The sequence below is a fragment of the Maniola hyperantus genome, chromosome 13, assembly GCF_902806685.2.
Source record: "Maniola hyperantus chromosome 13, iAphHyp1.2, whole genome shotgun sequence".
Classification (NCBI taxonomy): Eukaryota; Metazoa; Arthropoda; class Insecta; order Lepidoptera; family Nymphalidae; genus Maniola; species Maniola hyperantus.
This window is the reverse complement of record NC_048548.1, coordinates 8,324,170-8,349,900: the sequence shown is the minus strand read 5'-3', so window position 1 is coordinate 8,349,900 and position 25,731 is coordinate 8,324,170. Positions and strand designations below refer to the sequence as shown.

The 25,731-nt window shown below is 36.5% G+C and overlaps 1 protein-coding gene across 6 annotated transcripts in view; it reads right to left on the bottom strand.

Moving 5' to 3' along the window:
- Window positions 1-25,731, bottom strand: part of step (cytohesin steppke) — a 70,864-nt gene that overhangs the window by 10,339 nt on the left and 34,794 nt on the right. For all 6 annotated transcript variants that reach the window (XM_069502575.1, XM_034975078.2, XM_034975076.2 and 3 more), the window contains 3 exons: window positions 14,178-14,310; window positions 5,626-5,824; window positions 3,983-4,244 (listed from right to left, as the gene is read on the bottom strand). In XM_069502575.1, coding sequence (XP_069358676.1) covers window positions 3,983-4,244; window positions 5,626-5,824; window positions 14,178-14,310 — 594 coding nt within the window. The remainder of the gene's footprint in view (window positions 1-3,982; window positions 4,245-5,625; window positions 5,825-14,177; window positions 14,311-25,731) is intronic.

Sequence of the window (25,731 nt, the reverse complement as noted above, 5' to 3'; positions counted from 1 at the left end):
GAATAAAAAATGACGTTTTTATGTTAATGTCGACTGTTGTCTTATTGAACTTGATGTAAAATATATAACTTGATGTAACACTTCGAAATAATGTCCTCTTCCATTGCGCTCTCGCCCATTCGTAACAGCTAGTCTAATTTTAGCACTTGCTAGAAACCTTTAAGTTTAGCCAAAACTTCGGCCCATTTTGACCGAAGGTTTGGTCGGATACTAATTGGATGTCTCTCCGAGTCAAGGCGTTCATATTATTATGATTTTCGTATTCCACAAAATCGTAGTTTTATGGCGAAAAAATTAACTCTTTGGCTTTAGAATCTCATTCTGAAACTGCATTATCGCTCGCTATCAATCGAGATCGTGGTAGAGTCCTAACCCGTTATCAATAATACTGGTGAAGATAGCCATTAGGTATAATATTTACACAGGCATGATTGCGGGAAAACGTATAGGTACACTAGCTAGATAAGGAGGTCGTTATATTGACACACACTATCTGTGGGTGTATCGAATGCGTCATTAAGGGTTATTTGGTTTATCTAACAAACAAGGTTGGGTCATAGTAGGTAATTAGTTTACTCTAAAATATATTATTGATATAAGATAATTCATTGTACCTATTAGATAGTATTTTGGTGTTTTGATATTGTTCTATTTTTCTATTAATAAACAATAGGTACCTACCAATTGACATATATATTACTTCGTATGGAAAGGGCTATTGAACAAACAAAATGGCACCGACGCAGTGGTGCTTTAGCACCAATGCAACCTCAGTGACGTCTGGATTTCAAACGGGTCGTTCTTTAGTATCTAAGATGTGTCGCCGATTTATTTGCTTCCAAAACCGTAAAAAATTTAGTTCGCTTGACCATATTATCTTGTCATTTATATCGATGTACCTACCTATTTGTTTTGGTAACGTAATGAGAAAAGAGGCGAAGTTAAAAGTTTTCTCTAGGCTAGAGCCTCACTTCCATCTAATAGTCTCATCTGCAAGACACTATAATATACGGTGTTTCGATAAATCATCCAATGCACACGTTGGGTTAGCTCTTTAACTGAAAGTTTGTAATATAAGTCCTCTCTTCCCTGATTAAATGGCAAACTAGACCTAACACCTAGAAGAACCTTCCAAACTTGCAGCTTTTATCAAGCTCTAAAGTTTCCAGTCTCTCAGAACATTCTAAAGCTTGGCTTAGGACAGAAATACTCAGACGCTAGGCGGCACAGATTGTTTTAGATAACAAACCAGGGCCAAAACATCCGTTCAGAGACCAAACTCCAGTAAACACAAAAGTTAATTTTCTAAACTCGCACAATGGGAACTCGAAAGCCGTTTGCATAGCCGGAATTTGCAACTCCGTGCCAACATTGTTTGTTACAATGACGCGTTTTGCTTTTTTTGTGTTATCGGTTACGGATAACCCGGCAGATAACAGGGAAAAACTATATACGCTGTCGGAATTTGTTGTCTTTTTTTATACAACCCAAAGCTAAGCGGAAAATGACAGTGCAACTATTTTAAGCAACCACCTCTATGTATCTAAGATTTTTGTTAACTGTCGATTACGGAAATGCTGCATCATTCGTTATTCCAATCTTGATTGTTGTAGTTGGCTGAATTTATGTTATTTTTGCTGCATCAAAGCATTTAAGCGAATAGCCAGAGAGTGTGAAATAACCATCTACATAGGTATAGTCCGCGACAGGCATGATGAGGATCAGAGATGACAAACAGGGTGGGGACGCACAGCCCCCGCGCTAACCAAGTGCGGGTGTGCGGGGCGTCCTCCCACCTCATACCCCGATTGCCATCTCAACCAGTCGCGTACTATAGTTGTTTCGGGACGTCCGTTCGGGCTTTCTCACCCCGAATTGAACGCACGCGAGTAGATTTTTTTTTATCTTATTGTGACTTGCGCTTGACGCCAAGCATGCCTGAGAAACAGAGCAATGATGAGGTCTAGCTTGGGCTTGCCTACAAGATATTCTTTCTTGCCTTGAGATTTTACTGAAAGTAGCTGTAAAGAGATGATTATGCTACCTCGGACACGGGCCTTAGCATGTCTGGGAGAGTTGAGGACTGTCGACCCAGACAATGCACGTAGTATATGTATAGTATGTATAGTAATGTGTAGCTTGAATCTACGTAAAAGCAGTACTTTGTAACTGTATAACGTAAATATCAACACATTACATAGTATCAAGGCAGTAAAGCTAAGTAAATTTACTTAAATTCTCAAGCCTGCATTTGTATAGGAAGTAGGAACGTCTTCGTACAGGAATGCTAAGACGTTTTAACGGTAAACCCCAGGTAATATTATTAATAAAGAAACCGCTACTTTATTATATTAATTAAAATGTGCAAGTAGCGTTTTAAAATGCTGATAATAAGCATTAAGGGTATTTGGTTTCTCAAATCGTTTAGATAACACGATTGGGTGTTTTTAGAAATCCGTAGAACGTAGTTGAAAGGAGAACTATCACAGCTAAAGTAGGCTTTACAAGTTAACGAATAATAGTCGACCAACTTATAAAATTTAATTAAAAACTTGCTTACGCTCGCAACTTCGTACGCGTGGGCTACATAAATTTCAATCCCCCATTTAACCCACTTGAGGGTGGAATTTCAAAAATCCTTTCTTAGTGGATACCTACTCTTTACTAAGAACACACCCTCCAAATTTCATGTCTATAGGACCAGCCGTTTAGGCTGTGCGTCCAGAGACCAAACTCCAGTAAACACAAAAGTTAATTTAATTAACTACTTAATTACTATTTAATTAAACACAAAAGTTGTAAGTCAGGACTTTGAATTTTATATATACAGAATATTACTTAGATGATATTGGAACCGATGCCGTTGTCTTTCTCTAAACTAAATTAAGAGTATCTGCATCATTTTCTTTTTAACAATGCTAAAAAGGGACAGAACATGAACTTTATTTTTAAAATTTTAGTGCACGCTACAAATTTAAACAGTAGGCTCGCGACTGTGCGCTAAAATCACGGGTTTTATCATCTAAAAATTAAATTTATAACTGTCAAACTGCGTCTGTCCTTTTCATTTTACATTAGTAAGAAGAGGATGCGAATACTCTAAAATTTGGTTGTGCTCAGAATCAGTACTTTTTAAATATCATAATAATATACAATTGCGTACATAATCTGTAATAGTAGCTGTTCCGAAATCTTTATGTTTGTACGTATAGATTAAGATTAATTGATACTGGTTAAGAAACTTATACCTACGCGTATTCTTCATATGCCTCGTTTCAATTACTTTCTGTGTTAAGAATAATAATTTTCATTGCAAAATCATATGTATGTATAGTACGATTTAATTTAAAGTATGTAGAATAAAAGTACGAGTATTTATAGTAATATTATGTGAGTCATTGTGATTCAGCGAATGAATGAATTTACTCTGATGGATTTGTCATTGCCGCAGGAATTAGGAAATCCCCAATTTCTCTCTCCGTTCCAATACCGCTCTAAGGAAGGCTTTTTAAGTCACCTAAACTTTTTTTTGTGGTATGATTACAAATTAACTATTTTCAGATTTTTCCCATTACCTGGCTTTGTGACCTTGCTTCTAGCCAAATGTCATGGTTGTAGGTCAAGGGGATCTTGGCCCAAATATGCGGCATTACAGGCCATATTTTCTTGATTCCGTTCACCTAAGTCAAACTGTAAAAAAATCAAACTTCTAAAAGTTTGATTTTTTACAGTTACATAGACACAGCCCAAAAGCGGATCCAACTTTAGCCCGCGACAGGTGGAGATGGCAATCGGGGTATGAGGCGGAGGGACGCCCCGCACACCCGAACGTCAGCCGCGCTCGCCCGCACTGCGTTAGCGCGGGGGCTGTGCAGCGTGCGGGGCGTTCCCTCCCCGACTGCCATTTCGACCTGACGCGTACTATAGTAATACAATAATGGTAACGATAATAGCGGTAACGTTTAATAAATAGGTAACTCACCAAGAGCAACTCTTGAGGTAGATCGCCGCCGTTGTTGATGCCGCGGTTCATCGCGACGAACTGCTCGGGCGTGGGCTTGTCCTTCACACTGGGGTTGTGCAGAGACGTGTTGAGCATTATTATCGCGAAGCTCAGGACATAGCACGTGTCCGCGTTCGTGAATATGTCGGGGTTCAGCTGGCAGTATCGTTGCGCGAAGCTCTCCATCATGCGGTCGATCTTTTGAGCTTCGCCGGGCAATCGAAAACTCCATAGGAATTGTCTGGAAAAGCAAACGATTTTATTTTAATATAATATCCCGAAACATAATCGTACTGAGTTCCGAACCGATGCAGCTCAACGGGTTGCGAAGCTGAAATAGCAACAAAATGAGAAGAACCGATAGACGTTGGCGTTCCAGCGTGCTATAACCTCACCCACTAGGTAGACAGACAACATCAAACGACTGAACCGCTTGATTCAGGCAGCGCAATATCGTGGCATGTGTGTCCTACAAAAGACCTAGGTCTATCGGTTGAGAATGATGAAGAAGGTGTATAAATAAGTGCCGGAAGCTTGATTAAAATGGGAATAGGAACTACTGAATAGCTATGTTCACAACAGACATCTCCGGGAGGCAAAATGAGGAGGTTTCTTGGTGCGGATGGACGTCTATTTATGTCTATTTATGCGCATCAAACAACTCATCACACTATATATATTTCAATAGTTAATACTATCTGCGCTTGTGCGTTACGTGTATGTGCTTGCGCTACCTTTAACAAGTCATTGTCCGTGAATTTGGCTCGAGTGATGGCCGTTCAAGAGCTTGATGTGGACGCAGCAGCCCTTGAAGTTCGAAAGTTATATCAAGGTAACCTTAGACTTGTTCGTAGCTAGTAAACTGCTGAATTCAAGTTTTAAAGATGTGTATTTAGGCCACTATGGTGGTTCTGTTCATGTTGAAAAATCATAACGTCGTTTCGTCTTTCTCATCATCAAAGTTTTAGACCTGTCGTTTATGTAGGTATAATATACTAATATTTGTCCGCTCAGAACTGTTCAGTCATCTTTTCTTAAGCCTACCTTGACGCGCAGTCTTTAAAAGGTTGGATGGAACTAAAGGTTAGCTTTAAACCCAAGTTTTGTACACTTTAATTTAAATATTTTTGCAACAAGTAAGTAAACATCGGTGAAGACACTACCTTACAAACTGACGCAGTGGCACTTTAAAACGAGCTATATCTAGCTAGCTGACACAGTGACACAGTACTGAAACTAAACCTATCCTCACCTTTATGCCTGCACAAGTATCAAATCAGTGAAGTGGTGCAGTTCCTGAGCACCGCTTCGTTGAACTCCGACCGCTCGCCGAGGTAATCCCCAGTATGACATTTTGCTCGAAAATGTTCACAAACATGTGAAAACGCAGCTTTAAAAGCTGACACAGTGACATAGTAAAAGAGCTATACCCATCCTCACCTTAATCAGTGTAGTCGTGCAGTTCCACAAAGGCCCGTAGAACCGCCTCGATAAACTCCGACCGCTCACCGAGGTAATCCCCAGTATGACATAAATTTGTTAAAAAATGTTCATAAAAATATGGAAACGCCGGTTTAAAAGCTGACACAGTGACACAATAAAAAAGCTATATCCATCCTCACCTTAATGCCTGCACAAGTATCAAATCAGTGAAGTCGTGCAGTTCCACAAAGGCCCGGAGGACCGCCTCGTTGAACTCCGACCGCTCGCCGAGGTAATCCCCTATCGCCGTTTTACTCAACCCTTCACCCTTGTGTAAAAACTGGGCCACGTCCTCGGGCGTCCTTTGTAATAGGCCGTTTTCATACAGGTATTCTATGCCTGAAACAAGGTCAATTTTCTTTGTCTATAACTAGAGTATCTATCTATTAGGATATCATAATCCATATACTATATATCTGTATGTATGAAATTCAAAGTCCTGACTGACTGACTGACTTATATTATATCAACGCACAGCCTAAACAGCTGGTCTTAGAGACATGAAATTTGGAGGGTATGTTATTAAAGAGTTGGTAACCACTAAGAAAGGATTTTGCTAAATTCCACCCCTAAGTGGGTTAAATGGGGGTTTGAAATTTATGTAGCCCACGCGGAGGAAGTCGCGAGCATAAGCTAGTTAACATTATAAATGCGAAAGTGTGTCTGTATTCGCTAGCTTTCACGGCCCATCTGATTTTGACATAATTAGTTAAAAATATAGCTAGGAAGAACCGAAAAATCCAAAAGTACCCACGAGATTTTAAAAATCTAATTTCTGCACGTGAAAGAAGTCGCGGGCAATCTATTTGGTACAGACTGCAGAGCACTTTGCATCTTATATACGGATATAGGCTATTTTTTATCCCGTGAAATCAAACAGTTCCCTTAGTATTTCTAAAAACCTAAATCCACGCGGACGAAGTAGGGGGCATCGCGACGTGTACGTGTAGATACCTACATGGTATAGTGTAGGTACATATACCTACCTAGAGATCAAGAGTAATTAAAAATAGCAAATATTTAATTTGTGAGGTTGCCTTCAAATGATAATAATTAGGGACGCGCCTAATTTAAAGGCAGCCTAGGCATGGTTTATACAGAAGTGACGAAGCGCGAAGTTGTATCACGGACGGATGTCTTCTTCATACAAATACTTGGTTGCGTTAGTAGGCCCACTACGACAAGAGTTGCCTATGCAAAAAATAAAAATATAACTAACTAACGCTTATAGAAATAGATAGTGTAGATAATATTTAAACTGAGCTGATTCCTAGTTCATTGCTTATACCCGATATTTTTGCTCATATAGGTACTAAAACGAAAACTCGAGTATCATTAGTCATTCAGTACCTACCACTGAGGCATTAACAGCTATCTAGGAATTTCATGGAGGACAAATTCCATTCGAGAAAGGTACGCCGAAAATATTGATATTGCTTACATAGTTGTTCTACTTGTTCAGATAACAAAGGAAGTAGGTCATTTACAATATCGATAATAATATTTCATTGAGACAACAATTTGAAAACTTTTACTAATCACTACTAAGTAGAGCTTGCGTGTCGTAAATTCATACCTAATTCATAACGTAGCTCAGCCTCAGTGTAAAAACTAAGTATAGTCCGTACAAAATGACTTCTCTCTATCGGTCAACTGTCATGTCAAAAGTACGGTTCACCTTTAAAATAAAAACTAAAATCGTACTTTTGGCATTTGTAATTTGACACATAAAGAAAATGGCGCGTGAGAAGACATTTTTTACGCATTAAAGTAGCATGTCAACACAACGTTAAATATGAGCCTCGTAACGTGATTCCTGTGGGAAATACGACGACTTAAAGAATTTGCTCCAATGTGACAACCCTGTAAATAGCTGATCGAGGAGATGAACTCTTAGAAAACTTCTGTAAAGTACAGAAAGAATCCATGGCTGATAGCCGTAACTATTTGGTAGTTGCCACAGGATAGGCACTACCTACCTGTCGTGTTATGTGATTTACTAGATGATGCTCGCGACTTCATCCGCGTGGATTTAGGTTTTTAAAATCCCGTGGAACTCTTTAATTTTCCGAGATAAAAAGCATATGTCCATCCTCGGGATATAAGCTAACTCTGTACCAAATTTCACCAAAATCGGTTTAACTGTTGTGGGCCGTGAAAAGCTAGCAGACAGACGGACACACTTTCGCATTTATAATATTAGTATGGGGGTGCGAGTTTTCTCCGTTTGGCCGGAACGTTCAAGCGAGGGTACGGGCTTCGAGGCGTGGCCTCCTTACCCGGGAGTATGGATATGGATTAGTATGGATTAAACACGCTGTATAAATCGCCACTACACCGTTCAATACAGGCAAATAGATTTAGCAATAGGTACGAATAAACATCATCTTTATCTCGCTGACGTCACGAGAGTCGTAAATTACACTCGTCTTTGACGCCGCACGTCCCACTCAGATTCTCAACAGGGGATGGAAAGCGTGGGCCGACCTATTTATGTGCTAACCCAAATTTTATATGTATATGTATTATGTATGTTAAGGATAATAGGATCGGCAGTGCCATTTTGCCTTTACCGCTGTAATACAATTGCTCGGAGATCCGAACTACGAAAGGTACACGGTTCATATTCCACCCGTTGCACTACCGTCGCGTCGTACCAACATACTTCTAGCACAAGCTTTGCTCTTAGTTGGAGGGGAAATGCGAATACAAGTAATGTTTACATGTTTAAAAATGCCTACAGTCTACACTCAAGGGCTTATTTCGTTTATCCACCCTAAAATAGCAACTCTAGGATGTATAGGTACCCTGCACACTGTCCATCCATCCCGGACGGAGTGGATTAACGGAATTTGAATATTACATTTTTCTTCCGGTTTTCTCCTTCAACTATATACCTAGTCATATCTAGGACGTTGTATCTACATGACTAGGTAGATATTTACACACGTTTCAGAGTATACATCTAAGGGTGGCTGTTTTAGGGTAGATAAACGGAATAATCCAACTCAAGAAAGATTGGGATTTTATTCAATACAGAATCGAGTGTTTTATCCGATTACATTTTATCCCTTGAGAAAGGTTCCTATCATTTCAATAGAGCTACCGGTACAAAACCGCCAGCCGGGGCGGGTAAATTAGGGGCAGTGGATAAATCATAATTTTGTCTCTTCAAATTTCGAGAACGCAACGGGTAAGGGATACCTTTCCTAATAATATTTATTATTAGGAAAGGTATCCCTTCACGATCCCCTCTTCCCTCTGATCATTGAGTTAGACGAGCAGACCAGGTATCCAAAAAGCGTCATCTTGATCTGACCTATTTTAATTTTACACAGACCTATAAAGCTTGGAAGTAATAAACCTTTTTAGGTTAACCTTTATTTTCTCTTTTACAATTATTATTATTGCATAACCGTAAAAGTAACGTCATAGGACAGAGATTTAATTAACAGATAAAGTAAGAGCAGGTCCACCGCCTATTTATTGAATAACAAAAAGAACGATTCATAACTTGTACGCCAACTAGGCTGAATCTGTTCCGATGTTGCCGCTCTAGAATAGTGTAATAATAATATGACCACTTTCTTTATAAGATATAAGCTGGTATTGGTAAATACCACAAACCAATGGTTAGTGTTCGGTGCTCAATAGTAAATACTCATCGCTAAAGTTACTAAATGTGTTTGTTTTAGTTTGAAAACAAATGGATTAAGCAACTACAACTAGTAGTTCTGTGCAACAACAAAAAGTCATTAATCTTAGACGTTATGACACTAAAAAGTAATGCGCCCATTACGCGATAGTGTAATGCTTATAATCTCAAAGCATGCAGAATTGGAGATGACAATGACAAATTATCAAGGATGATGGATGGATAAAAAAGACATTTGCTACGAGGCGCGTTTCAAATGTCGTTTATATAATCTTATATCATAAATAGACATAGCTACTTAAGTGCATAGACCACGATTACCTATAACAACGCGTTTACATCAAGTTCTAAAATATCTATCTACCTATCTATAAATATAATTTGTGTATCCAACATTACTAATGTTGGGTACGTCAAAAACAAGTAGTAACAGCTGCAGTTGTATACTTACAAAATATATAAAATACAGTCCGTACAAAATGAGAACTCACTCAATCGTTGTATTTTACTTGGCTCTACTCAACGACATAAATATTGCTCTACTATCTGTTAACATAAGAGAGATGAATGTCTGAAACAATGACTATACAAGTTTGACATTTGGCATGTTTTACTAAAAGTTTTGTCGAAAAGTGGTAGGTATCAAAACTTGTTTGTAGGTGTAGCGTTATAAAGTCTTTCTGGATATCGAGAGAACTAAATAATTGAACTTTCTAAGAACCTAGAACACTGATCGTGATACATCTTCACCACCTCTTAAAGTGGTCGTACACGGTTTCTAGAAACACAAAGAATCCCCCACCAGAGCCATAATAAACGCATTTCTCAGTACTGAAACTGGGAATGATCTCAGCATATTGGCACGTTAACAGAGGTCACTTCAGCATCAGCATCGACCTGTGCTGACGAATACGATACCCACAAGCAATCAGTGTGCAAGACGAGTACAGTGTCTTTATGACTTTTGCGCCTCTTATTAATTTCGCGGTATGCGATCACCTTTAAGCAAACTAAGTAGCAAGCCTAATAAACAAAATTTCAACGGAAACATACTATTAATAATAAGTCTATGACGGAAACACATAAAGGAAAGCAAGAATAACAATGTTGTTTATAAAATGAACGTTTCTCCTTCATAAATTGAAACAAGTCGGGTTACGAGTCCTCCGCATACTTGCAGAGATTTTATTAGCCTTGAACAGCAATAATGACGATGATAAACGAATCAGTAGCAATATCGTAACAATGTTCAGATTTTATTAGCATATTGTTATTGTTGATTTATCTTTACAGGCAGCGACTTCATACTGTCCGACCCGATAAATAATTTTTTTAAATGTATACTGTAGTGTAAAGTTTGTACAAAATGAATGTTGAAAGGGTTCAACTTTAAAATAAGGACTAACATCGTACTTTTGACATGACAGTTGACATATATAGTTAAAATGACGCATGAGAAGTCATTTTGTACGCATTATATGTACCTAATATACTTTTATACGTACTACTAGTACCTAGTGTTCCGTTTAGTAAGAAATTGCACTAGTTAAGAATGTTTTGCTATAGTGTGTGAAGGGTTTGTTATTTAGATACTAACTGATGCCCGCGACTTCGTCCGCGTGGATTAAGGTTTTTGAAAATCCCGTGGGAACTTTTTGATTTTCCGGGACAAAAAATAGCCTTGTTACTCTACGTTCTTTCAACTAATATGCCAAAAATTAGGGCGTGAAGGAAATACAAACAAACACACTTTTGCATTTATAATATTAGTATAGATAAATAATCATGAAAATATGAAAGTAATCATGAAGTCATTACCTAAACTCTTTGATTTTCCGGGATAAAAAGTAGCTTGTGTTTCTCACGCTAAAACTAAATCTAAAAACCCTGTTGTCCACATTTTTTTAAACTTACTTTCTACTTATCTGGAGAAATGCAGCAGGCATACAAGTTAATTGCATCTAAATGCCATACATCTGCCCTCAATTTCACTGCGAATAGCTCATTCAAGTCATTGTAAGGCAGGAGTGGTACGAGCACGAAGCATTTAGCGAACCCCAGCTGGAGTGAACTTGCAATGAATCCCAAGAGATGCATTCACAAAGCTTTTATACCTTTCGTAAGCCGCAAATGATGAAGTTGTTCATCCTTTACAACTATTCTACTATTAATGAAGCGCTGTATTTCCACTGTTAGAACATTAATTTGAAAAATTCAAAAATGTATCCATTATCCTACAGGCTATAAAATCGTAATAAACGCAAACTATAATAAATGGATCTACTAACACTTCTGTCTTTCAAAGAGATAGAATGAGCCAAAATAAGACGATATGATCTTATAACAAAATCAAACAAAAAAAGTCACAGAAGATGATCTTCTGTAGACAGAACACAAATACTTGTAATAACAAAACAATAGTCAACTATAGAGCAATTAGATGACTGTTATTCACCAATCAGGAAAAAACTATATTGAGTAGTGGATATAAGAGTCGTCTGCGCTCGTTGGCTATACTATAAGTGGTGCTTGATATCACTAGAGGGAGGATGTGTCAAGAGCGCTTCAAAGAGAAACTAATAGTGTCAAAGATGCTTAGTGTTATCACAAAATCATTGGAAGCTGCATAAAACCTATATAAAGCACTTAAAAGATACTTGTTTCTACTAATGATGAAATAGAACGAGACATAATCATCATCAACCCTATGGTACTTTCCAAGTTTATTTTTCAAACCCGTTAGCAAGTAATGATGCAAATGCTTGCCTAGAAGACGCCTGTTCACTCTGATTTGAAGGTACCTATATCAAAAGTGGAAGGGAAACTGCCCCCCGATTGTGTAAGAATAACCATTTCATGGGTATCGCAATCGTCAAGAAATTCTGCCCTTTGATTGGCTGTGAAAAAATGTAAACAGCGAATCAACCAATCAAAGGGCAGAATTTCTTGACGATTGCGATAGCCATGAAATGGTTATTCTTACACAATCGGGGGGCTGAAGCCGGAAGGGTATTCCATATCCTAGCGGTCGGTTCGAATTAGATACGAGGAAGCAAACAGCATCGTTCGTGTCTGTGGAATTTCGACTACGAAGATATTATAAAGTGAATCAAATTGTTTTGAAGAACCTTAGTAAAGTGACTACTTAAGTACTTAAGCCACTTTAATATGAGTTTTTTTGACTTTAATACTCAAAGTTTTTTTTCCTAAAGAGATTAATGCCAACCAAGCACGAAAACCTTTTAAGGGAAAATGAAAAAAATATACAAGTAGGAATATGTGGTTAGATTTATTTGATATCACTAGTCATTACCGTTCAGAACATTATTAAAACATCTCAGAACTAGTTCGCACAAAAGATTGTAAAAACAAAGAACAATACCGCTGTCCTAGTAAACTGCGATTACGCAACGGCAAAACCCTTCTCATTAACTTTATAATACAAACATTCCTACTTTCCATTTTACAGACAATCGTATTTCAAAAGTCATGATATCAGACATGGAATAGCTGAACAAAGAGCATATTGCAGGTGTAAAATGCTGGCACAGGTCGTTTGACCGCTTATGTCAACAATGCAGACTATCCGAAACATAGGGTTGCCAAATCTTACATGATGCGCAAACATGAATTTAGTAGAGAAGTTTCAATTTTAATTTGCTTTTTAGACTCCTTGACGTTGTAATATAACAATTTTTTAATTTTTTGTTATTAATTTTTCTACCTGATTATCAACCTGCGGCAAGCATTGGAATAGGAAATTAGGACTTTTGGAATTATCTACCTAACTTTCGCTTATATGTACCTATATGTACAGATAGCACAAAATGATGAACAAACATTTAATTAAGTATCTTTGGATATTCAGTGAGTTAAATATGGTTCTAAAAAGTCCTAACGACTAGTCAGATTATTTTATGTTTTTTTTCTTCCCTGACAACCCTAAATAAGCTGATCCACCGTGGGAATGGCACACCTGCATGATGTAAACGCCATTGCAGTAAGCTTCTGTTATACATTATAGCCGTGTGATTATAGGTTAAAAACGTCATAATATTACCTTCGCCCACAACACAATGGAAAATATTTGCCACGGTTATCGAGTAACAATGAATGATTTTATCATAACGATTAAGGAAAAATAATTGCATGTAATTTATTTTATTACTACTGATTTTATTATCCCTATATCAAAAAAAAAATTATTCATAAAAAAAATATTTCTAAACTTAAGTATATGAATTTTTTATAAACTCATATTACTTTATAAGTTTTTCTTTTCTCTCAATCACGGGATTGTAGCTTCTAGGGCTCCAGTGGCTAGTTGACTCTTTTGTTTTTAACCGACTTCAAAAAAAGGAGGAGGTTCTCAATTCGTCGGAATCTTTTTTTTTTATTTTTATTTTTTTTTTATTTTTTATGTATGTTCCCCGATAACTCGAAAACGCCTAGACCGATTTTGAAAATTATTTTTTTGTTTGAAAGGGTATACTTCAAAGTTGGTCCCATTTCAATTTGGTGAAGATCTGATGAACATCTTCGAAGATAGATACTGGAACTCCTCAACGGATAAGAGTAAATTGCTCGCGATCAGTGTAATAGCTTAGTAAACAGTAGACTTTTAACCAGTCATAGCATAATTCCATGGGGCCACTAAAAATTGTGAAATAAAAAATTTTTACAAAAAAAATAAAAACCGACTTCGTTACACAAACACTAAAAATTGAAAAATAATTTAATTTATTACCGAATATATTATGTATACAAGAGTTAATATAGTTCCATAATAATATTTTTTGGGGTCGGTGCCAATGAGGTGCCATTGTGGAGTCCCATAAAAATATGAAGTCTAGACGATTCGCGCAGCTAAAGCTAATTGGCACCGGCACCAAAAAGTATTATTATGGAAATATATTAACTCTTGTATACATAATATATTCGGTAATAAATTAAATTATTTTTCAATTTTTAGTGTTTGTGTAACGAAGTCGGTTTTTATTTTTTTTGTAAAAATTTTATATAACAAAGTACGCTTACCTTTCTTAGGATCCATATTAAATTTCTTTCTTCCTATGCTCATCTGTTTGGCTTTGCTGTTCTGCTTGCATTCCTCCTGCCCGTCCAGGGCCTCCAGCTCGGCCACCACTTCACCGAACTCATCTTTAAGTTGCTGTAAACAAAGAAAATAGAGTTCAATAACTAAGGTTGTGGAAGGAGTCACACACATGACTAATTTTTTTATCGTCCTGAAACTTTTACAAATTTAAACTGTAGTAGCAGTAGCGTCATATTAGCGCGCTGGAACAAGGATTTCATGTTCTTACTATGGTAGCACTGATGAATAGCGTGACGTCACATTTTACCATCAGTACCCATACCAGTACACATATTATAAATGCGAACGTGTTGGTTTGTCCTTCAATCACGTGGCAACGGAGCAACGGATCAAGGTGATTCTTGCATGGGTATAGTTAAAGACCTGGAGGGTGACATAGGCTACTTTTTATCTCGAAAAATCCAAAGTTCACACGGGATTTTTAAAAACCTAAATCCACGCGGGCGAAGACGCGGGCATCAGCTAGTCTTGCATGTCCCAACGTTTACCTTAGTAAGAACTTCTAGAAAGTAGACCTACTTAATTATATCTTGTTAATTATATAAGTTATCACATTATTTCTATTTGCTTAAATTTTAATGGGGTTTAGTATGTTACACTGTTATGATTACATTTTTAATATTCTAAACACCGATTTTAAAGTTGAAAACACAAGCTATATAGAGCGTGCCACCAAGCCTTTCCACCTTCCCAATATGGACAAAATAATTGTATTCGTCTTACCCATAAGCATCTTAGGACGAATGAAGTGGCAACGACAATGGATTGTATAATATAAAAATAGCAAAAATAAACGGTATTAGAAAAGCCAGAGATTTCTATTAAACCAAACTAAAATAACGTTAGCTACGGAGGTAATAAATAATAATAAAAAACTGAAAGCAAAACGAATAGTAGGAGCTTATATCAATTTGTGAATTGTGACGCATTTCTCTAGCGTAGCTGATTGAGAGCGCAACAAGGTAAACCACAAATTGACTGGGAATGCCGTAGTCGACAGGGCAGTGAACGTATAGTACGCGACAGATCGAGATAGCAATCGGGGAGGGAACACCCGCAGAGCCCCCGCGCTAACCCGGTGCGGGCGAGCGCGGCTGACGTGCGGGTGTGCAGGGCGTCCACCCGCCTCATATCCCGATTGCCATCTCACCCTGTCGCGTACTATAACTATCGATACATTTAGACGTTTAGACGTAACAAAGCTTCGATTACGATAATCGTAATCGAAGCTTTGTTACGTCTAAACGGTGCATGTGCATAATGCATTTAGAATGTACAATGGGGTCGGCTTGTGCGTCACTTTAATATTGCTTTTTACTAACATGTTGTTGTGTATAGAGGGGCCGATTGTCCTGATTTGTCAAATCTTTTAAGTACCAATAATGGCGGCACAGTTCACGACAGTTCTTCTAAAAAAACGTCGAGGCTTCGACGTCACTGGCGCAGGCGTCAAATGTTAGTACATTTGACGCAATTAGCCCTAAAGTAGCCCTATTTTTCTTTGATTTTACGTCAGCATAGGCTTGATATTTGATAAAATCAAACCGAGAGTTCCCTCACTTTAGTTGACTCTGATGGCGATTCAACCAGAACGATCGCAATGGTCTACGCCCTCTTCGGTTAGTCAACTCAACATTTCTATGCATAATTTTGATATTTCTCAGTTTTTACGCAAAAAGATCAAAAAAGATAAACTCGAGGATCATATAAGTAAATTCATAAATGAACAGTAAATATTTGAGATGCATAAAATAAACATCGAATCGCATTAACCTAGTTGATAGTACAGTAATGACGTTGTAACTGACAATGTCTAACTGTCTGGATAATTAACATTACAGCAGCGATGATAGCGCAAGCACCGCGTTTTGAAACTGAATTAGGCAAAATTAAATTATACGCGAATTGTATAATGAATAATGGCCGGTGATAGTTCGTATTATCACGTCAAGTTTTGTTTATAATAGCGTTACATCTGTTTGCTACATTATTTTTTGTAACAAGCTTATGCCCGCGACTTGGTCCTCGTGGAATACACCAATTTCAAACCCCTATTTTACCCCTTAGGTGTTGAATTTTCAAAAAACCCTTTCTTAGCGGATGACTACATCATAATAGCTATCTGCACACCAAATTTCAGCCCGATCCGTCCAGTGTTTTAAGCTGTGCGTTGATAGATCAGTCAGTCAGTCAGTCAATCAGTCAGTCAGTCAGCTTTTCCTTTATATATATAGATGAAACATAATAACGCTTGTATTCATATGTAATAGTACATTTTAGAGCAAATGTATTTTTCTTTTTTTTATCGCAGCCTCTTGTTGTATTTTTTCATTCTTCGTTTCCACATTACCCGTGCTAGTTGTTTTCTCATTTTCTTTTCTATTCGCTCACACAGTCGAGATACGTTTTAATCAAGCACCAATTGATTAGAAATATTACAAATAGGTCAGCCGGTTTTCTAACAACACAACAATCCATGCGCCGAAAAATTTTAACGCGTATTTTTTACCCGAGTTTCGAACTGGACTAAAAACAAGCTACAAATATTATTGTTGTACGGCAACGGATTTTAAAAACTACAACAAGCAACACATGCTCATCAATCCGTTATTTATTATGCTATGCAAATAAAGTTTTTAAGGAAAAAATAATTTAAAGAGGACATTCAGACTTTTCAACCAAACGTCAACCACAATGGTAGATATACAAAGGAAATCTACATTCAGAAAAGCTACTAAAAAAAGTAACTTGCTGAAAATAACGGCGAGCATTGCCCGAGAAGAACGTACCAGCGTGAACAATTCATTCTTTAAAAATTGTGCCTTCTTCCCAACCCCGTTTCATGGCAGACCACAAAAGGATAGACCTTCTTGCAATTACTAGCAAAAGAGGATGGATAATGGATAGTCAAGAGCTAGACAACCTAGACATCTAGACTCAGTTTAATCTTTAAATTTTAAGGATCCTCCACGCTATTTTTCTGCGGGTATTAACTCTCACGGGACCTAGATCAATAATCTCGGGAAAGGGTTTGGACATCAATTTTAGTTCGTAGTATGCTCGCGACTTCGTCCGCGTGGACTACAAAATTTCAAAACCCTATTTCACCCCCTTAGGAGTTGAATTTTCAAAAATCCCTTCTTAGCGGATGCCTACGTCATAATAGCTATCTGCATGCCAAATTTCAGCCCGATCCGTCCAGTAGTTTGAGCTGTGCGTTGATAGATCAGTCAGTCAGTCAGTCAGTCATTCAGTCAGTCAGTCAGTCACCTTTTCCTTTTATATATATAGATTAGAATCTGCGGATGCCCTTTAATTTACTAAAAGTCGGTTGGACTTCATGTTATAAACGCGTTATTAAAATATTGCACGTTTCACCTTTTAAATTGTTAACTAAAATAATTTAATAGAAAAACCTTTCACTGGTGTTAATTAAGAGATCACAAAGGTTATTAGAAGTCCACGAATGACAGCTGCAGCTGTGTAGGTTAGAAATGTCAAAGATTTAGGATTATCCTTTGAAAAATACCTAATCTCTCTGAACACACGGTTACTTAGAACACTCTAAGCAATCCTATGGTTTCCTATGAAATGGGAATGGCGAATTCTATTATAGGAGGGAATCTAGTTATACTAAGAATTTCGATGCGATATACATTACCCAACCAAATGTATACCAAGAATTCTCTAGTGCATTTCACTTAAACTGAGTGAAGTGCGGAGTACGTTTTAATGCTCATTTTTCATCACCCTGGGAGCTTTTAAATTACTTCGTGCATTTTAATTGTACATTTCCTTTGATTAAGACCGTAGAGAGAGGGGAGGTAGACCGTAATATTTATAAAATTATGGCCGTCTACAATTAATGAATTCAACTGAGAAATGACAACCAATCATATAAATTGAAGGCAATTAATTATATGCATTGGTCTCGTAGCACGTTTGAAAGTAGAGCACGATAGTTGACGAACTAAATCAAAACCGTATTCATTACGTCACTACGCAATGCGGTATTATTAGTAGCTTTGGCAGTGTAAGTACCTCGTTCATAAACTTTTGATACTGAAAAATAGGCATAAATTATTTCATGAAATCAAAGATTTAGGACACGTAGACTCTTAAAAGTTCACATTTTCTTTGTAGATGTAGAAGCTGTACCTAGTAGAATGAATAACATGTATCTGATAGATAATAACAAATGAGTAGTAGGTAGGTACAGCTAAACAGACCAAGAATTTATAAGAACAAGTCAATAAAACTGTCCCATCGTCAAGACAACAATAATATTGGTATCGATTAAAGATCTAAAATTAATCAATATGTAATAAGGAATAACAATTACATATTATAATCAATGTGATAATGAGGTAGGAGTAAAAAATGTAGACACAAAACAATGCACCGTACGATACGGTCTAGCGACGTCTAACATAATTAGCGGTCGGCAACCCATTCCCCCAAGAGGCATGAACACCAGTCTTCCTTGTCTAGACAATGAAGTTATGACAAATGTATCATATAGGTTCTAAAAGAAATATTTATTACCGTACCTACAAATGTATATTGTGAGAGATTGATAATAGGTATTATAAATATTTCGTAATTATAACTAAGCAAGAATTAATTAATGATGAACTTAAAACAAATTAGGTACTTACAGAAAGTAACTATTTCACGAGTCTTTCTGCCAGGACCAACTGCCAGCAATAGAAAAAAGGTTTCTTTTTCTCTATCATGATCAACCCATCACCGGCTCACTACAGAGCACAGGTCTCTTTTCAGTGAGAAGGGTTTTTGGCCATAGTCTACTACGCTGGCCAAGTGCGGATTGGCTTTTTCTCTATATGTATAATATAATAAAAGACTACTTCGCAATATATTTACATGACTTAGGTATCTACGCGTGACTCAGATACATCAACAGGAAAATCTCGACTAGTAGTAAAGAAGTATATATGGACTTATGGATTAAGTTATAAAGGCAGTCGGTATTTCTTAACGAATAAGTTAAATGAAAGCCTTTCATTGGTTTCTAGTTCTCAAGAATATAAAGGCCTTTTCACCTTGTCTTTTTTGTTATGTTAATGTTGCGGAGGAGGATAAGAGAATATCAGTGCGTCAAGTCCTTACATTTACTTTTTACAATTCATTGTTTTTGTTAACTTCTATAGGGGTGGTATTTTTAGAATGATACAAAATCTTCCTAGACAGAATCAGACATGATTTTTAAGCCAAGAATCACAATCGTAGATTGCTATTAGGAGCACCGGTAAAATTGTAAAGCTAGTTACATTACAATATAGATACAGACAAAAGCGTCCAACTCTCTGTTAGATTTAATTATATAAAATTACTATAATTAGCAACGATTTCTATAGACCAAATCGTGAGCACCAGGAATTAAATATAATTGACGCCCCTGTATAATACAATGTAGGGGAGATTGCTACAATTACCCGATAGTATGCATCAGGTGCGTTATAGTAATGTGCCTGCCTGTGCCTACAGAGTGCAATATGGTTATTACGCCAGTCTAGACGAGTTTTTGCTGCAAGCAGGTGCTTGGATAAATAAATTCCTATACGAACTTGAAATATGTCGCTTAGAAATCTTAATACTTGTTATAGAAGTCACAATACAACAGAACTAGATACATAATTCAAACATATACTATTCAGGAACATGTGCATATATGTATTTAGATTAATTGACGTGTTTTATTAACACACATTTTTCTATATAAGAGAGACAATGTGATACATTTTATGTTAATAACGGTTTTAAACTTTCAGAATATGACAATATTTTCCCTTTCCCTTCCAACTCTCAAGTACCTAAACGGTTTAAGTTAAATGTACTTATGTAATAGGTGTACGATAGAGAACTGAAGCGGGGAGGGAATTAAAGTACCTAACACTACTTTTAGATTATAAGCTTTAAGTTAAAGCTACTGAGGCTTCCAACAAGTTTCACTAAAATAAATCAAGTAAAAAAACCGGCCATGTGCAAGTCAGTCAGAGTACCCTATAGGTTTCTTGACAGACAGACGACGAAGTGATCCTGTAAGGATTCCTTTTTTTCTTTTGAGGTACGGAACCCTAAAAGTCGCTATCAATATTTTGAAAGTACAATTTGCTAACATGTCTCCTCAGATTTTTTTTTTTTTTTTAATATTCTTTATTGTACACCAAAAAGAAAAGACACAAAAAGAAACATGTAAAAGAAGAAAATACAATCAGCGGCCTTATCGCTGTGAAGCGATCTCTACCAGGCAACTAGGTTGAAGAGGATTTAAGGGCTAGTGAAACTGGGTTTAAGGTGTACGTAAGTTGTTAGGGAACATAAAGATAATAATTATAATATAAGTAATATGTATATTAATAGGCACAGAAATGCCTTAATAATAATATAGATAAAGATATACACAGGTACATATATAATACATAATATATATACATATATTAATATATAATATAATGATAGATGAATAATAAATATACAACAATAATATTATGAGTAATATTGATGTTTTAATTGTAGGATAATATATTTAATAATGTGTCATTACATAGAAGGGTTCTGACATTTTAGATAGTGTTTATATACACGAGTCTTGAAAACGTTAAGAGACGGAGCTTGTCGTACCTGCTGAGGAAGGGCGTTCCATAGCCTGATTGCTGTAACAGTGAAGGAATCTGAATATAGCGCCGAGTTGTGTTTCGGGTAAGCAAGAATATCTATATTTGAGGAACGCTATTTACGAGTAGGTTACGACGTTTAGTTGGAAATTCGGTCCTTTCACCGATAAAAGTGAATGTATTGATGTAAACGACACAATATAATATATTGCTTTATTATTTCTCAACACGAACTGTCAACAACTTTTGGACGTAAAATCTTATCTTAAAACATTTTAGATTGTGTCTGTTGAAAAGCAGATAAAGAACAAAATTGTCTTTATTCTAACAAAATTCGTTTAGTAAAACTATCAGATATAACTGAGATATCAACTTGAATGAACCACTGACATACTGTGAGTAGAGACAGACTAAGGCTGAGAGCTAAAGAACGTACTTTAACTTTGCTCAAGTTAAACAAGTTATAGTGAACTAACCAATTTAAAGTTTTTACAAAAAAAAAACCCGACTTCAATACCTACCCTAAAAATTTAAAAAATAATTTAATTTATTACCGAATACATTATGTATACAAGAGCTAATATAGTTCTATAATGTTTTTTGGAGCGTTGAAAGAGCTACGGGAAAACTCTCGTGATAAATAAAATTGAGAAGTATAGAAATGGGATAGTGTCGTGTATATCGATACCGTCCGTCGTCGCGGAGATTAATTTACAGAGACGTTCAATCAGAAAGCTCTAACTCGTCTAGACTTATTGAGTGTGTAGTGGATTTTCCACTATCATTATTGTAGAATTTCTGTTAGTACCTACTCGTTTTTTATTTGTCATATGTCTGTAGTACCGTAATACAGCCATAATATTGTGACAAATACAATATAACCTATCTATAAGTATAGTAACTAGTAAGCGACATGTCGAGATGGCAATCGGGGTATCCTCACCCCGATTGCCGTCTCGACCTCGTACTCTTCTACTAATACGATATTAGGTAAGTTATGTTTATTAAAACAACCTAATTTTTAAATTGTAAAATAGTTATTGAAATCTAAACAACGGGATGTGGTCGGAAACAATTCCGGTTCTAACATTTAGAACATAAAAGATGTAATAAATGACGTGCATACAGCAACACACCAGCTATTTGATCTACTCTCCATAATTAGTAATAGAGTCATTTAACTATGAAGGTAGTTATTTTACTTTTATAGCCGCTGCCCGCCTAGCTATCAACGTTTGTTATGGCAGATGTTTAGGAGACGTGAGCTCGAAACTGTGAACTGTGAAGATTTTTTACGCTATAAATAGCTGCGGACGATTCGACGAATTAACAATGATATTCGAAAAATGTGGTCTAGTACCGAAGAAATTAACGGTTAATAATGACTTGGCACTCACTAAAGAAATATTACGCCACAAAGAATTCAAATAGTTTGGGAATTAGGAGTTTAATTTTATACTCATTATATTGACGTTGCGTTGTACAGTTTTTAAAGCTACCAAACGATTGCCAACACTTAACATGAAAAACGTGACTCGTGAGCACTAACAGCGAGACTAGGCTACTTCATAAACCTGAAATTGTGTCAAGTCAATCATCTTATAGAAAGAGCCTAAAGTTTCTTGCAACAAAGTCCGTGGCTATAACTATGTGGCATGGCAAGTTGGCAACATACACAGAGTGAACTAGTGCTAGGGAACTCTCGGCTTGATCATGAATCGACGATATGTCGTACATGATACAACCTGCGTCAAATGTACTAACATATGACACAGTGCCGTCAAAGCCTCAACGTTTTGTTGGAAGCACTGAAAGTTCCCTAACTGTCGTGCTAACCAACACGTAGTTCGGTTGGCCGGACAACTGAACTGTACTATTATATGGGTAAAAGATCGATCTGACGATTGGCGACGACGAATGGACAGTAAGCAAACTTTGTCATAAAACCACGTTATGATCACTGGTAAAATGACAAAATGATCGCTCTTTGGTAAAATTGGTACCAAGTTATTTAAGTATGTACCAAGTCTGCATACGCGTTTTATAAATTGTAATACCCAAGCTACGTCCTAAAATAGTAGTAGGTAGGTACTCGTAAAGGATAAACCCCGACGCTATTTTCCCCCGTTTTTTCCTCTCGAGGATCGTAAATGGTTTTAATAAAATATTGCCCACATGCCTGAAGACACCTACATATATCTATCCAATATGTATCAAAAAATCCACGGTAGAAAATACATTAGTTTTAACGTTGGAAGGAATTTGCCACACATCCACACAGCAACAAAGTAACTATCGATTAGGTACCTACCTAGAAAACAAAGTAAACAAGCTTTCTTAAAGAAAGGTCACCTGATGAGAATATTGATCATGTAGAAAAGTTTCTTTAGCCAAATATCACTAGGTATTATCACCATGTAGAAACAAACTAAACAGATTTCGATTTCACCATTGAAATTGAAGCCATTAAGCTGACTGTCCACTGGTGCGGAGCGGAGCGGAGATGTGTTGAGCAAACCAATCAGATTGTCGCTAAATACCGTGATAATTTTATTCAGTCATGTGATAAAATTCTGATTGGTCAACTATACACATCTCCGCTCCGCTCCGCACCAGTGGACAGGCAGCCTTATCGTAACTTTTTATACCACCCAAGTCCCATTATTATGGACCCGTGAAAATTACATCACAGTAGTTCGCAGTCACACTTTCATTGATTTCAAAGCCGTAATCTGATGATCCATATTATTAACACGAGAGATTTGCGTAATCATTGCTTATTATCAAATTACTTTGCGCACGAAGAAAAAATTTGTGTAATTGTCTAATACAAGACAAATGCATTGTGCATTACAAGCAAGCCATTATATATTGCCAATCAGTTCCATTAGGGCACTCAAAACAAAACAGAAGCATTATTATCAGATCATCGAAAACGCACAATTAGACTTTGCATATTAAAAGGGCGATGCACTTTGAATCATTATTTTGCACAAATCTTGCAAAACAACTTTGTATTTAATTGAATTCTCCTTTTTAGTTTAACAATTTCAAACACGTATAAACCTTTGGTACTTACAAGTTATAAATTATTTATGATATTGATCTGAAACGTATGTATAAACGTTTAGAAAGTAAACGCAAAAGAAAGTATAGTAAAAGCGTTTTATTCAAATTCGCATAAAATCCCAGAGAATTATATAAGTAATGCTTGCGCAAAACCGTTTCCGAATTATTTAGTCTCTATCGATATTTAATCACAATCATTTATACATAGACGAATAAATTTGGTTAAGTTCTTAAATGAGATGATTATCCGAACATAGAATTCTCTAGATTCTTAGAACACCACTACAGTTAACTAAACATATTCCTTACAACAAACTTGCTTAAACATATAAACCATCCGATTCAATGAAACGGATCATAAATCTATATCAAGAGCAATCGTGCAATCACATCGTTCAAGCAAAGGACTATTTGCGAATTGATCTTCGAATGGGACCGTGCTGTGCATTTATTGGTTAACAGCATTAGAGGTTGTTATTTAATTCAGGTCATGTTTTTGTACAATAGAAACATCGACACATACATGAATGTTTCTTGAAAGTTCTTCTACGAAAAGAGACTAGATGTTACGGATAATGATGGATTTTAAATCGGTTCGTTTATCCTTTTCCATTAGGTATATTGCTGTTTGAACTGATCGCGTAGATATTACTATTTGAAACTGTGATCGAGAACCCTTCAAAACTTTCCCTGCTTTTAGTTATATTATGTAGTACAGACACGCAGTCGGATACGTGGGATTTCAAAATCAATGACAGCCAAAAATATACATATGTACGAAGCAGTAATATATTTCGGTGCATAGACCGTGTGTTCTTTCATTCGTCGTTCACCTCTACGATCTAGCTCTTAGTCTCTAACACTTTCTTTTCTAATTACATAGTTCTAATTTCTAACCATCCCAGTAAACATTGTCTAAAAAGCCATTGGAATGTTTTTCAATATTTTCGAAACAATTTGCTTAGTTTCGAAAATATTGAAAAACATTCCAATTATGTATGTCTGACTCAATACCTTATCGAAAAATATCTCTTTTATAATACCGTTGAATAAACTGTCCCCCAATTGTGTAAGAAAAACGTATTCATCGCTATCGTAATCGTCAAAAATTCTGCCCTTTGATTGGCTGTAAAAAAATGTAAACAGCTAATCTTCCAATCAAAGGGCAGAATTTGTTGACGATTACGATAGCGATGAATACGTTTTTTTACACAATCGGGGGGCTGGTCCATTAATATTAAAAAATATCATGATGTTATTGATGTCCAACATTATGCGTCCAAAGGGGATTTTATTAACCTTTTCATGAATTACCGACACATAAACGTACATCAATCATGCATGTCTAAAGACCAAAATAAAACTAAACCCCCAACTAGCTCGCTATATTTAGTCATTTTCTTGGGTCAAATTTCAAACGACTCTGTCTATAGTACGATGATGTTCTGATGTGCATGCAATAAAAACTATTATTGCATGGCTCAGCCAACTGGTGCACGTGACTTTGAAAATGTAACAGTAGATTATAAAATACTTCAGCTCTCCGTTCTCAGATTGTTACAGAAATACCAACTGTTCACTGTGCTGATTTTGATGAAACCTAAGTTCCAACCATTTTAATAAACTTAATAAGTACATATATTACAAAGGTACGGACTGGAAAACGATATGAAATTATGTAACGACATCGCTCAGTGGTGTAGTAAGGAACCAGTAGGTACATAAGAATAAAGTCAAAGTATTGTTAAGTCGGTTGAAAAATGGTTGA